We start from the raw sequence: 13,612 nt of genomic DNA, 5'->3' as shown, positions 1-13,612 counted from the left end.
CGATTCCTCCCAAATTGATAACTTAACCCTCCACCTAAATGAATTAGAAAAAGAAGACAAAAAAGGCCTAAAGTCAGCAGAAAGAAGGAAATTATAAAGACCAAAGAAGAAATCAATAAAATAGAGACTCAAAAAACAATAGAGAAAATTAATAAAACCAAGAGCTGGTTCTTTGAAAAGGTGAACAAAATTGACAAACCCCAGGCCAGACTCACTAAAAAGAGGAGAGAAAGAACCCAAATAACCAAAATTAGAAATGAAAAAGGAGAAATCACAACGGATACAGCAGAAATACAAAAAACCATAAGAGAATACTATGAACAACTATACGGCAACAAGTTTGACAATCTGGAAGAAATGGACAATTTTCTAGAATCTTACAGCCTGCCAAAACTGAGTCAAGTAGAAACAGACCAACTGAACAGACCGATCACTAGAAATGAAATTGAAGAGGTCATAAAATCACTCCCTACAAATAAAAGTCCAGGACCAGATGGCTTCACAGGTGAATTTTATCACACATATAAAGAGGAACTGGTGCCCATCCTCCTTAAACTCTTTCAAAAGGTTGAAGAAGAAGGAATACTCCCAAAGACATTCTATGATGCCACCATCACCCTCATTCCAAAACCAGACAGAGATACCACCAAAAAAGAAAACTATCGCCCAATATCATTGATGAATATAGATGCAAAAATTCTCAACAAAATCTTAGCCAACCGAATCCAACAACATACCAAAAAAATTATGCACCATGACCAGGTTGGGTTCATCCCAGGTTCACAAGGATGGTTCAACATACGCAAATCAATCAGCATCATACACCACATTAACAAAAGAAAAGTCAAAAATCATATGATCATCTCAATAGACGCAGAAAAAGCATTTGACAAAGTCCAACATCCATCCATTCATGATCAAGACCCTCGCCAAAGTGGGTATAGAGGGAACATTCCTGAATATAATCAAAGCCATTTATGAGAAACCCACAGCAAATATAATACTCAATGGGGAAAAACTGAAAGCCTTCTCACTCAAATCTGGAACAAGACAGGGATGCCCACTCTCACCACTGCTCTTCAACATAGTTTTGGAAGTCCTAGCCATAGCAATTAGACAAACAAAAGAAATAAAAGGCATCCATATAGGAAGAGAAGAGATCAAACTGTCACTGTATGCAGATGACATGATACTATACATAGAAAACCCTAAGGACTCAACCCAAAAACTCCTTGAACTGATTAATAAATTCAGCAAAGTAGCAGGATATAAGATTAACATGCAGAAGTCAGTTGCATTTCTGTATACCAGCAATGAAATATTAGAAAAGGAATACAAAAATATAATACCTTTTAAAATTGCACCTCACAAAATCAAATACCTCGGAATACACCTGACCAAGGAGGTAAAGGACCTATATGCCGAGAACTATAAAGCTTTAATCAAAGAAATCAAAGAAGATGTAAAGAAATGGAAAGATATTCCATGTTCCTGGATTGGGAAAATCAATATTGTAAAAATGGCCATACTACCCAAAGCAATCTACAGATTCAATGCAATCCCTATCAAATGACCCATGACATTTTTCACAGAACTAGAACAAACAATCCAAACATTTATATGGAACCACAAAAGACCCAGAATCGCCAAAGCAATCCTGAGAAACAAAAACCAAGCAGGAGGCATCACTCTCCCAGACTTCAAGAAATACTACAAAGCCACAGTCATCAAAACAGTGTGGTACTGGTATCAAAACAGACAGACAGACCAATGGAACAGAATAGAGAACCCGGAAATAAACCCTGACACCTATGGTCAATTCATCTTTGACAAGGGAGGCAAGAACATCAAATGGGAAAAAGAAAGTCTATTCAGCAAGCATTGCTGGGAAACCTGGACAGCTGCATGCAAAGCAATGAAACTAGAACACACCCTCACACCATGCACAAAAATACACTCAAAATGGCTGAAAGACTTAAATATACGACAGGACACCATCAAACTCCTAGAAGAAAACATAGGCAAAACACTCTCTGACATCAACATCACGAATATTTTCTCAGGTCAGTCTCCCAAAGCAATAGAAATTAGAGCAAAAATAAACCCATGGGACCTCATCAAACTGAAAAGCTTTTGCACAGCAAAGGAAACCCAAAAGAAAACAAAAAGACAACTTACAGAATGGGAGAAAACAGTTTCAAATGATGCAACCGACAAGGGCTTAATCTCTAGAATATATAAACAACTTATACAACCCAACAGCAAAAAAACCAATCAATCAATGGAAAAATGGGCAAAAGACCTGAATAGACGTTTCTCCAAAGAAGATATACAGATGGCCAACAAACACATGAAAAAATGCTCAACATCGCTGGTTATAAGAGAAATGCAAATCAAAACTACCATGAGATATCACCTCACACCAGTCAGAATGGCCATCATTAATAAATCCACAAATAACAAGTGCTGGAGGGGCTGTGGAGAAAAGGGAACCCTCCTACACTGTTGGTGGGAATGTAAACTGGTACAGCCATTATGGAGAACAGTTTGGAGATACCTTAGAAATCTATACATAGAACTTCCATACGACCCTGCAGTCCCACTCTTGGGCATCTATCCGGACAAAACTCTACTTAAAAGAGACACACGCACCCGCATGTTCATTGCAGCACTATTCACAATAGCCAGGACATGGAAACAACCCAAATGTCCATCGACAGATGCTTGGATTCGGAAGAGGTGGTATATATACACAATGGAATACTACTCAGCCATAAAAAGAAATGACATAATGCCATTTGCAGCAACATGGAGGGAACTAGAGAATCTCATACTGAGTGAAATGAGCCAGAAAGACAAAGACAAATACCATATGATATCACTTATAACTGGAATCTAATATCCAGCACAAATGAACATCTCCTCAGAAAAGAAAATCATGGACTTGGAGAAGAGACTTGTGGCTGCCTGATGGGAGGGGGAGGGAGTGGGAGGGATCGGGAGCTTGGGCTCATCAGACACAACTTAGAATAGATTTACAAGGGGATCCTGCTGAGTAGCATTGAGAACTTTGTCTAGATACTCATGTTGCAACAGAAGAAAGGGTGGGGGAAAAAATGTAATTGTAATGTATACATGTAAGGATAACCTGACCCCCCTGCTGAACAGTGGGAAAATTTAAAAAATTATAAAAAAAAAAAAAAGAACGAAAACGATTCCCACTTCTGGCACTCCCAAAAGGCAATACTTATTCTTTCAAAGAAACACTTCAGTCCCATCCCTGGCCCCTCACAAACCTTCTTCAGAGATGCTAATGGTTTTTGAAGGCAATGTTTTCTCAGATTCAGGACCAGAAGATAGTTCAGTGTGATTCACAGGTTCAATCTGTAGAAAAACATACAAGCAAAATAACTGCTGTACATTTCTTAGCTTGATAATTTCAAAATATCATCAACAATTTTACATAGGTTTTACACATTTGCATTAATGAAACAAATGAAAGAACAAGTTAAATCCAATATGAGCTAAATGGTGAGAATTGATGAAGAGGAGTAAATTTTTACTTATATCTTAACTGATTTAATCTTTTAGGAGCTTAGCTCAGGAAAGCGGCATCATATAATTTTAGAATGAGGAGGAATATTATCTACCATCTAGACAAAACTTATTTACATAGTTCACAATCATTTCATTTATTTTTTTCATTGAAGTAGAGTTGACATACAATGCTATAGTAGTTTTAGATGTATAACATAGTAATTTTGTATTTATATATCAAACACACACACTATACAAAGTTATTACAATATTATTTTCCCTGTTCTGTACATTAAATACTAATGACATTTATAGTTAGTAGTTTGTGCCTCTTAATCCACTTCACCTATTTAACACCATCTCCCACCTCCCTCCCTCCTATAACCACTGGTAGTCTCTGTATCCATGAGTCTATTTCTGTTTTATTTGTTCATTCGTTTTAGGCTTTATAGACCGTCACTGTCTCTTCAACAAAGAACTGGCATCATTAAAAAGTCTATAAGTAACTGGAGATCCCATCGTGGTGCACTGGTTAATGAATCCGACTAGGAACCATGAGGTTGCGGGTTCGATCCCTGCCCTTGCTCAGTGAGTTAAGGATCTGGCATTGCCGTGAGCTGTGGTGTAGGTCGCAGACGTGGCTCGGATCGCGCGTTGCTGAGGCCCTGGTGTAGGCCAGTAGACCCCTAGCCTGGGAACCTCCACATGCCAGAGGCCTGCAGCCCTAGAAAAGGCAAAAAGAGGAAAAAAAAAAAAAAGGTCTAAAAGTAACAAATGCTGGAGAGCGTGTGGAGAAAAGAGAACGTGTGCACTGTTGGTGGAAATTAAAACTGGTGCAGGTTCCTCAAAAAAACTAAAAATACATCTACCCTACAATTCAGCAATTCCACTTTGAGTTATTTATCCAAAGAAAACAAAACTTTTCATCTTCAAGATAAGGATCAGAGAAATTCAATGACTTTCAAATCCAAAACAAGGATTTGAACCTATGTCTTTAAGGCCCCCAACTGGTGCTTGTCCACAGTATTCCCCTGCCTCTTCCAGGCCCAGAAGCTGTTTTCTGAAACTAAAATGGGCAAGTCAAAATCTCTGCATTTATGTGTGCATGATAATAAGATGAGAACCTTTTAAACCAATAGGCCAAACTTTTCATTTAAATCAATTCTCTTTCCTTCAAAGTAGGTTGAGAAACCCTAGCTTAAAGAAACCCAGTACTCCGTTTTTGAAAAATCAAGAGTCTACAATTATAGCACAGTACAAATCTAATAAGTAGGTAATGAACAAAAAAACTATTTTAAAATAAAGACAGTCTACCTTAACACAATGTTGGTCTAGCAGTATGTGTCTGGGGTACTCCTGCTCTATGTTTTCAGCAATATTCTGTATTGCCAACAGCTGTTCATCAATTTTCTGAAGCTTTGAGGTGATATGCTCTAGTCGGCGAGCTGTAGAACTGGGTGCAGGACGAGCTGCAAGACGAGCTGCAGGACGAGGTGCAGGGTCAGTTTCAGAGACTTCCTGCAGTAGTTCCCACAGTGGATAAACTTCTGTAGCATCTGACTTTGAGCTCTGTTCTTTGAACTGAAAATCTGGCTTCAGCATATCTAAATATTAAGAAAGGTAATAGCAGAACTGACTGTTATTAAGAAATAAGTACATGCTGATGATCTAATTTTGGATGACCTCATTTTAAGTCAACAAATCAGTTTTAATTAATATACTTAGAAACACCATTTCAGCTTTCTGACTTCTGAGATTGTTCTCTGTTGTGAGACAAGAATACACTACCGCAAAAACTCCACATACAAGAGAATCTGAATGTTACCTCATCTTCTGCTATAAAAATACACAAAAACAAAAAACAACTTTAGTATTTTTATGATTTTTTAAAACTCTACTTGAGGGAGTTCCCATCGTGGCTCAGGGGTAACAAACCTGACTAGTATCCATGAGGATGTGGGAGTTCCTTGATGGTACAGCAGGTTAAGTACCCTGTGTCACCACTGCTGTGACAAGGGTTCAATCCCTGGCCTGGGAACTTCTGCATGCCACCAGCATAGCCAAAAAGAAAGAAAAGGAGGCAGGTTTGATCCCTGGCCTAGCTCAGTGAGTTAAGGATCCAGCATTGCCATGAGCTGTAAGATCACAGCCACTGCTTGGATCTGGTGTTGCTGTGGCTGTGGTGTAGACCTGCAGTGGCAGCTCTGATTGGACCCTGGCCTGGAAACTTCCAAATGCCGTGGGTGCAGCCCTAAAAACCAAAATACATACATACATACATACATACATGAATAACTCACTCTGCTTGAAAACCAACAATGTCACACAGTCAAAGTAAGGTCCAGTGTTGGCCATTACTGCTTCTAGGTGGGATCCCAGGCAAACATGAAACCTCCCACGACCAATAGCACAGCCCATGATTCTCTACTCTTAAATTCAACTGATTCTTGTCCCAAATTTGAAAACTTCAGGCTTCTCCTCTCCTTTCCCAGTTGTCATCCTGGCCAGCTCTTCTGCCACCCACTCATTCTACCCTTCAATAACTGCCAGGGCGCCAGCCTCAGTGCAGGTCTCTTCCAACCCACCCACCCACCATCCCTGAGTGAGGTCCCGGGTACACTGCTGACTCTCACATTCAAACAGCACTCTCTCTGAGCTCCAGCCCGAAATCCACCTGTGTCCTGGATGTCTCATTTAAGTTGTCCCCAAAGTGGATCAGACCAAACTCATGTCTCCCGCTCTTCTACCTTGCACCTTCCTCCTGATTCCCCAGCTCAGGGAATTGCACTATCATTCACCCAGTTTCCCAAGCAAGGGGCCTGAGAGCCTTTCTTCACATCCAACGTGACACCAAAAACTGATGATCTACCTGCTGATCATGTCCTCATTCCTACCACACTGCTTAGCTGAGGCTTTCACAATCAATGAACCCCAAACAGTATCTGTATCTCTAACTTATTTCACTCCTCTCTAGCCCAACTTCCACTCAAGCCTTAGAGAGATCTTATAAAACATAAATCTGACAGCGTTCCTTTTCCACCTGAAATCCCTCAGTGTTTCTCTAATGCCTTCACCTTAAAAGTTCAAATGCCTTAGTATGAGAGGCCATGGTACTGTCTTTCCTTGGCCTACCTATCCAGCTCATCTCTTGCTATTTCTTTAAAAAACAAAAAGTCCAAGCACACAGTACTTTAATTTTCTCAAATTCAGCAAGCTCCATCAAGCCTGAGTCACTGCACAGTCTATTCTTTCCATCTGTGCGCACCTCTCACTAAATCCTACTTTTAAGATTCCACTTGGGTGTGTCTCCGCCTAGCTGGCCCCAATCCCCAGAAATGGATTAGATGCTGTATTCCTCAATGATCTCATTCTTATCACTGTAACAGTATGCCCCATGCGGTATCATACTCCTCTGCCCTCCTTTCCCCCCAAATGGGAGCCCACAGACAGAGAGCCTTCTTTAGTCCTGATGTATTATTCCTAACTTAGTGTTTGGTGAATGAAGAGCAGGTCAACTGAGGAGGAGGATGCCTGTCATACCTAACTCACAGAGGTTTTGTATAGATCAAATTATGCAACAACATACTCTGAAAAATGTGAATCACCAACCAAATGTAAGTAGTGATGACACTGCAGCCCAGTGTAAAGTGAAGCTTCCCCTGAGAAGGTGACGGTCAGTTTCATTGCTGCCAATGGCCGTCATATTCTCCTCCCCTACCTCTGGCCCTACCCTTTGTAGCTTTACTCTTACAATACTTTACTGCCTATCTGTGTTTCTTGGCAGCTTCAAGTGTCTCCCTTAATCACTCAGGAAAGAATCTGGTGTGCAAACGTCAAATAGGAAATCCAGCAAAAGAGATGGATGTGCTCAAAATCTGGAACGGCCTACACACACAACGAAACTAGCTTCCCTTTCTACAGAGAATCTGTTCCACTCCCATCATCTAACAGAAACAATCCCTGAGGAGGGTTAAAAACTGAGCTTCACTGACCCTGCAATGCTCTCCCTCTGCCTAGTAAAGCTCTGCTGGCCATTACTGATTGTGTATCTACTGGACAAAATTTCTAACAAAGGAAGCTATGGTCATCCAAAATGGTGAGCAGGTCTCACTAAAACAGAAATCTATTTATTTGTCTTGCTTTTGGTTTTGGTTTTAAAAACTTAAGAACCCTGTCCCTCACTTCTGTTTTTTCTTATAATACCAAGGCCACTGAAATCTACTGTGTGACTATATTCTGAGTCTTTAAAGTATATTATGTATATACCATGATGGAATTTAATTTCAAAATTATAAAACTCTTTTTTTGTTTTTGTTTGTCTTTTTAGGGCCACATCTGCAGAATATAGAGGTTCCCGTGCTAGGGATCAAATCAAAGCTACAGCTGCCAGCCTACGCCACAGCCACAGCAACGCAGGATACAAGCCATGTCTGCAACCTACACCATAGCTCATGGCAATACTGGATCCTTAACCCACTCAGTGAGGCCAGGGATCAAACCAGAGTCCTCATGGATGCCAGTCGGGTTCATTAACCACTGAGCCACGATGGGAACTCCCAACTCTTCCTTTTATTTTATTTTTTTTAATTTTTTTTTTTTCCCCCCACTGTACAGCAAGGGGGTCAGGTTATCCTTACATGTATACATTACAATTACATTTTTTCCCCCACCCTTTCTTCTGTTGCAACATGAGTATCTAGACAAAGTTCTCAATGCTACTCAGCAGGATCCCCTTGTAAATCTATTCTAAGTTGTGTCTGATGAGCCCAAGCTCCCGATCCCTCCCACTCCCTCCCCCTCCCATCAGGCAGCCACAAGTCTCTTCTCCAAGTCCATGATTTTCTTTTCTGAGGAGATGTTCATTTGTGCTGGATATTAGATTCCAGTTATAAGTGATATCATATGGTATTTGTCTTTGTCTTTCTGGCTCATTTCACTCAGTATGAGATTCTCTAGTTCCCTCCATGTTGCTGCAAATGGCATTATGTCATTTCTTTTTATGGCTGAGTAGTATTCCATTGTGTATATATACCACCTCTTCCGAATCCAAGCATCTGTCGATGGACATTTGGGTTGTTTCCATGTCCTGGCTATTGTGAATAGTGCTGCAATGAACATGCGGGTGCGTGTGTCTCTTTTAAGTAGAGTTTTGTCCGGATAGATGCCCAAGAGTGGGACTGCAGGGTCGTATGGAAGTTCTATGTATAGATTTCTAAGGTATCTCCAAACTGTTCTCCATAATGGCTGTACCAGTTTACATTCCCACCAACAGTGTAGGAGGGTTCCCTTTTCTCCACAGCCCCTCCAGCACTTGTTATTTGTGGATTTATTAATGATGGCCATTCTGACTGGTGTGAGGTGATATCTCATGGTAGTTTTGATTTGCATTTCTCTTATAACCAGCGATGTTGAGCATTTTTTCATGTGTTTGTTGGCCATCTGTATATCTTCTTTGGAGAAACGTCTATTCAGGTCTTTTGCCCATTTTTCCATTGATTGATTGGTTTTTTTGCTGTTGGGTTGTATAAGTTGTTTATATATTCTAGAGATTAAGCCCTTGTCGGTTGCATCATTTGAAACTGTTTTCTCCCATTCTGTAAGTTGTCTTTTTGTTTTCTTTTGGGTTTCCTTTGCTGTGCAAAAGCTTTTCAGTTTGATGAGGTCCCATGGGTTTATTTTTGCTCTAATTTCTATTGCTTTGGGAGACTGACCTGAGAAAATATTCGTGATGTTGATGTCAGAGAGTGTTTTGCCTATGTTTTCTTCTAGGAGTTTGATGGTGTCCTGTCGTATATTTAAGTCTTTCAGCCATTTTGAGTGTATTTTTGTGCATGGTGTGAGGGTGTGTTCTAGTTTCATTGCTTTGCATGCAGCTGTCCAGGTTTCCCAGCAATGCTGCTGAATAGACTTTCTTTTTCCCATTTGATGTTCTTGCCTCCCTTGTCAAAGATGAATTGACCATAGGTGTCAGGGTTTATTTCCGGGTTCTCTATTCTGTTCCATTGGTCTGTCTGTCTGTTTTGATACCAGTACCACACTGTTTTGATGACTGTGGCTTTGTAGTATTTCTTGAAGTCTGGGAGAGTGATGCCTCCTGCTTGGTTTTTGTTTCTCAGGATTGCTTTGGCGATTCTGGGTCTTTTGTGGTTCCATATAAATGTTTGGATTGTTTGTTCTAGTTCTGTGAAAAATGTCATGGGTCATTTGATAGGGATTGCATTGAATCTGTAGATTGCTTTGGGTAGTATGGCCATTTTTACAATATTGATTTTCCCAATCCAGGAACATGGAATATCTTTCCATTTCTTTACATCTTCTTTGATTTCTTGATTAAAGCTTTATAGTTCTCGGCATATAGGTCCTTTACCTCCTTGGTCAGGTGTATTCCGAGGTATTTGATTTTGTGAGGTGCAATTTTAAAAGGTATTATATTTTTGTATTCCTTTTCTAATATTTCATTGCTGGTATACAGAAATGCAACTGACTTCTGCATGTTAATCTTATATCCTGCTACTTTGCTGAATTTATTAATCAGTTCAAGGAGTTTTTGGGTTGAGTCCTTAGGGTGTTCTATGTATAGTATCATGTTGTCTGCATACAGTGACAGTTTGATCTCTTCTCTTCCTATATGGATGCCTTTTATTTCTTTTGTTTGTCTAATTGCTATGGCTAGGACTTCCAAAACTATGTTGAAGAGCAGTGGTGAGAGTGGGCATCCCTGTCTTGTTCCAGATTTGAGTGAGAAGGCTTTCAGTTTTTCCCCATTGAGTATTATATTTGCTGTGGGTTTCTCATAAATGGCTTTGATTATATTCAGGAATGTTCCCTCTATACCCACTTTGGCGAGGGTCTTGATCATGAATGGATGGATGTTGGACTTTGTCAAATGCTTTTCTGCGTCTATTGAGATGATCATATGATTTTTGACTTTTCTTTTGTTAATGTGGTGTATGATGCTGATTGATTTGCGTATGTTGAACCATCCTTGTGAACCTGGGATGAACCCAACCTGGTCATGGTGCATAATTTTTTTGGTATGTTGTTGGATTCGGTTGGCTAAGATTTTGTTGAGAATTTTTGCATCTATATTCATCAATGATATTGGGCGATAGTTTTCTTTTTGGTGGTATCTCTGTCTGGTTTTGGAATGAGGGTGATGGTGGCATCATAGAATGTCTTTGGGAGTATTCCTTCTTCTTCAACCTTTTGAAAGAGTTTAAGGAGGATGGGCACCAGTTCCTCTTTATATGTGTGATAAAATTCACCTGTGAAGCCATCTGGTCCTGGACTTTTATTTGTAGGGAGTGATTTTATGACCTCTTCAATTTCATTTCTAGTGATCGGTCTGTTCAGTTGGTCTGTTTCTACTTGACTCAGTTTTGGCAGGCTGTAAGATTCTAGAAAATTGTCCATTTCTTCCAGATTGTCAAACTTGTTGCCGTATAGTTGTTCATAGTATTCTCTTATGGTTTTTTGTATTTCTGCTGTATCCGTTGTGATTTCTCCTTTTTCATTTCTAATTTTGGTTATTTGGGTTCTTTCTCTCCTCTTTTTAGTGAGTCTGGCCTGGGGTTTGTCAATTTTGTTCACCTTTTCAAAGAACCAGCTCTTGGTTTTATTAATTTTCTCTATTGTTTTTTGAGTCTCTATTTTATTGATTTCTTCTTTGGTCTTTATAATTTCCTTCTTTCTGCTGACTTTAGGCCTTTTTTGTCTTCTTTTTCTAATTCATTTAGGTGGAGGGTTAAGTTGTCAATTTGGGATCTTTCTTCTGAGAAAGGCCTGTATTGCAATAAATTTCCCTCTGAGCACTGCTTTCGCAGCATCCCATAGATTTTGAGCGGTTGTGTCTTCATTATCATTTGTTTCAAGGTAGTTTTTAATTTCCTTTTTGATTTCCTCATTGACCCATTGGTTTTTTAGTAGCATGTTGTTTAGTCTCCATGCAGTAGGTTTTTTCTCTTTCCTTTTCCCATGGTTCATTTCTAATTTCACGGCATTGTGGTCAGAGAAGATACTTGAGATAATTTCTATGCTCCTAAATTTATTGAGATTAGCTTTGTGTCCCAATATGTGGTCGATTCTTGAGAATGTTCCATGAGCATTTGAGAAGAATGTGTATTCTGATTTTTTTGGATGTAGTGTCCTGAATATATCAATTAAGTCTAACTCTCTATTGTTTCCTTTAGGATCTCTGTTGCTTTATTGGTTTTCTGTCTAGAGGATCTGTCCATTGATGTGGGGGGGGGGTATTAAGGTCTCCTACTATGATTGTATTCTCATCAATATCTCCCTTTATGTCTGTTAATATTTGTTGTATGTATCTGGGTGCTCCTGTATTTGGGGCATATATGTTGACAATAGTAACATCCTCTCCTTGGATGGATCCCTTAATCATTAAGTAGTGTCCTTCTTTGTCTTTCTTTATGTCTTTTGTTTTAAAGTCTATTTTGTCTGATATGAGCGTTGCGACTCCTGCTTTTCTGTCATGTCTATTGGCATGAAATATTTTTCCCCACCCTTTCACTTTCAATCTATATGTATCTTTTGTCCTAAGGTGAGTTTCTTGTAGGCAGCATATTGAAGGTTTTTGCCTGTTTATCCACTCAGCCACTCTGTGTCTTTTGATTGGGGCATTCAGTCCATTGACATTTAAGGTGATAATTGGTAGATGATTCTTTATTGCCATTTGAACCTCGTGTTCCAGTTGATTCTATGGGTCTCCATTCTTCCTTTTTTTTTGGTTGGATGGTCTCCTGTTATTATCTGCTTGAGTGTATTTTTTTTTTCATTTTTTGTGAATGCAATATTTGGTTTTGGCTTGTGGTTGCCCTGTTTTTTAAGTATGCTAACCCCTTCCCATAATTGTGTGTTTTAGCTTGATGGTCCTGTAAGTTCAAACACTTCATTACTATATTAAAATTAAGAAGAGAAACATACAAACAAACAAAAAGGGTTATTTACTTCCTAACATCCTTGCCCACATTTTATGGTTTTGATGACTTTTTTATTTTTTTCTTTTTAATTTTATTTTGTTTGAGGCCTGTTCATGATTAAATCTGTATGCTGGCTTATTTGAGTGACTGCTCTCTGATTGCGGTTTCCTCAGTCCTAGTTCTTCCTCTTCTTCTTTTTTTTTTTTCTTTTCTTTTTTCTTCCCTTTCCTTCCTTTCTTTTTGGTTTAGAGAAGCCCTTTCAATATTTCCTTTAACCTGGGTTTTGTGTTGCAGTATTCTTTAAGTGTTTGTTTGTTGGAAAAAATTTTTATTTCCCCTTCTATTTTAAATGATATTCTTGCTGGATAGAGTATTCTAGGTTGCATATTTTTTCCTTTTAGCACTTTAAATATCTCTTGCCATTCCCTCCTGGCCTGTAGTGTTTCTGTAGAGAAGTCAGCTGATATTCTTATGGGGGTTCCCTTGTAGGTAACATTCTGTTTTTCTCTTGCTGCCTTTAGGATCCTCTCTTTATCACTAATTTTTGCCATTTTTATTATGATGTGTCTTGGTGTGGGTCTATTTGGGTTCAGTTTGTTTGGGGCCCTCTGTGCTTCTTGTATCTTGAACCCAGCATCCTTTAGATTTGGGAAGTTTCCAGCGATAATTTCTTCAAATATTTTTTCCATCCCCTTATCTTTTTCTACTCCTTCTGGAATTCCTATTATGCGTAGATTGGCCCGCTTTATATTATCCCATAGGTCTCTTATATTGCTTTCCAGTTTTTTGATTCGGTTTTCTGTCTGTTGACCGGATTGAGTGATTTCCATTATTCTATCTTCCATATCACTGATTCGTTCTTCTGCATTATTCATTCTGGTTTTTACTGCCCTTAGTTCAGTTTGCATCTCTGCAAATGAATGTTCTAATTTTTCTTGGCTCCTCCTTATATGTTCTAGTTCCTTTCTGAGGGTATCTGCATTACTGTTCATATCTCCTCTTAATTCCTTCAGTATTTTCAGCTATTTCTCTTTTGAACTCCAGGTCTGTCAGACTGCCGAGATCTGTTTCATTGTTGCCTGTTTTAGGTGAGTTCTCCTGTTGCTTTGACTGGGGGTGGTTTCTCTGCTTCTTCATCT

At 39.2% G+C, this 13,612-nt stretch overlaps 1 protein-coding gene across 6 annotated transcripts in view; it reads right to left on the bottom strand.

Moving 5' to 3' along the window:
* The window catches only part of CPLANE1 (ciliogenesis and planar polarity effector complex subunit 1), a 131,043-nt gene that overhangs the window by 34,267 nt on the left and 83,164 nt on the right, over positions 1–13,612 (bottom strand). For all 6 annotated transcript variants that reach the window (XM_047766908.1, XM_047766899.1, XM_047766864.1 and 3 more), the window contains 2 exons: positions 4,852–5,141; positions 3,297–3,384 (listed from right to left, as the gene is read on the bottom strand). In XM_047766908.1, coding sequence (XP_047622864.1) covers positions 3,297–3,384; positions 4,852–5,141 — 378 coding nt within the window. The remainder of the gene's footprint in view (positions 1–3,296; positions 3,385–4,851; positions 5,142–13,612) is intronic.

The sequence above is a fragment of the Phacochoerus africanus genome, chromosome 1, assembly GCF_016906955.1.
Source record: "Phacochoerus africanus isolate WHEZ1 chromosome 1, ROS_Pafr_v1, whole genome shotgun sequence".
Classification (NCBI taxonomy): domain Eukaryota; kingdom Metazoa; phylum Chordata; class Mammalia; order Artiodactyla; family Suidae; genus Phacochoerus; species Phacochoerus africanus.
The sequence above is the reverse complement of the archived record's forward strand: the minus strand, read 5'-3'. Positions and strand labels throughout refer to the sequence as shown.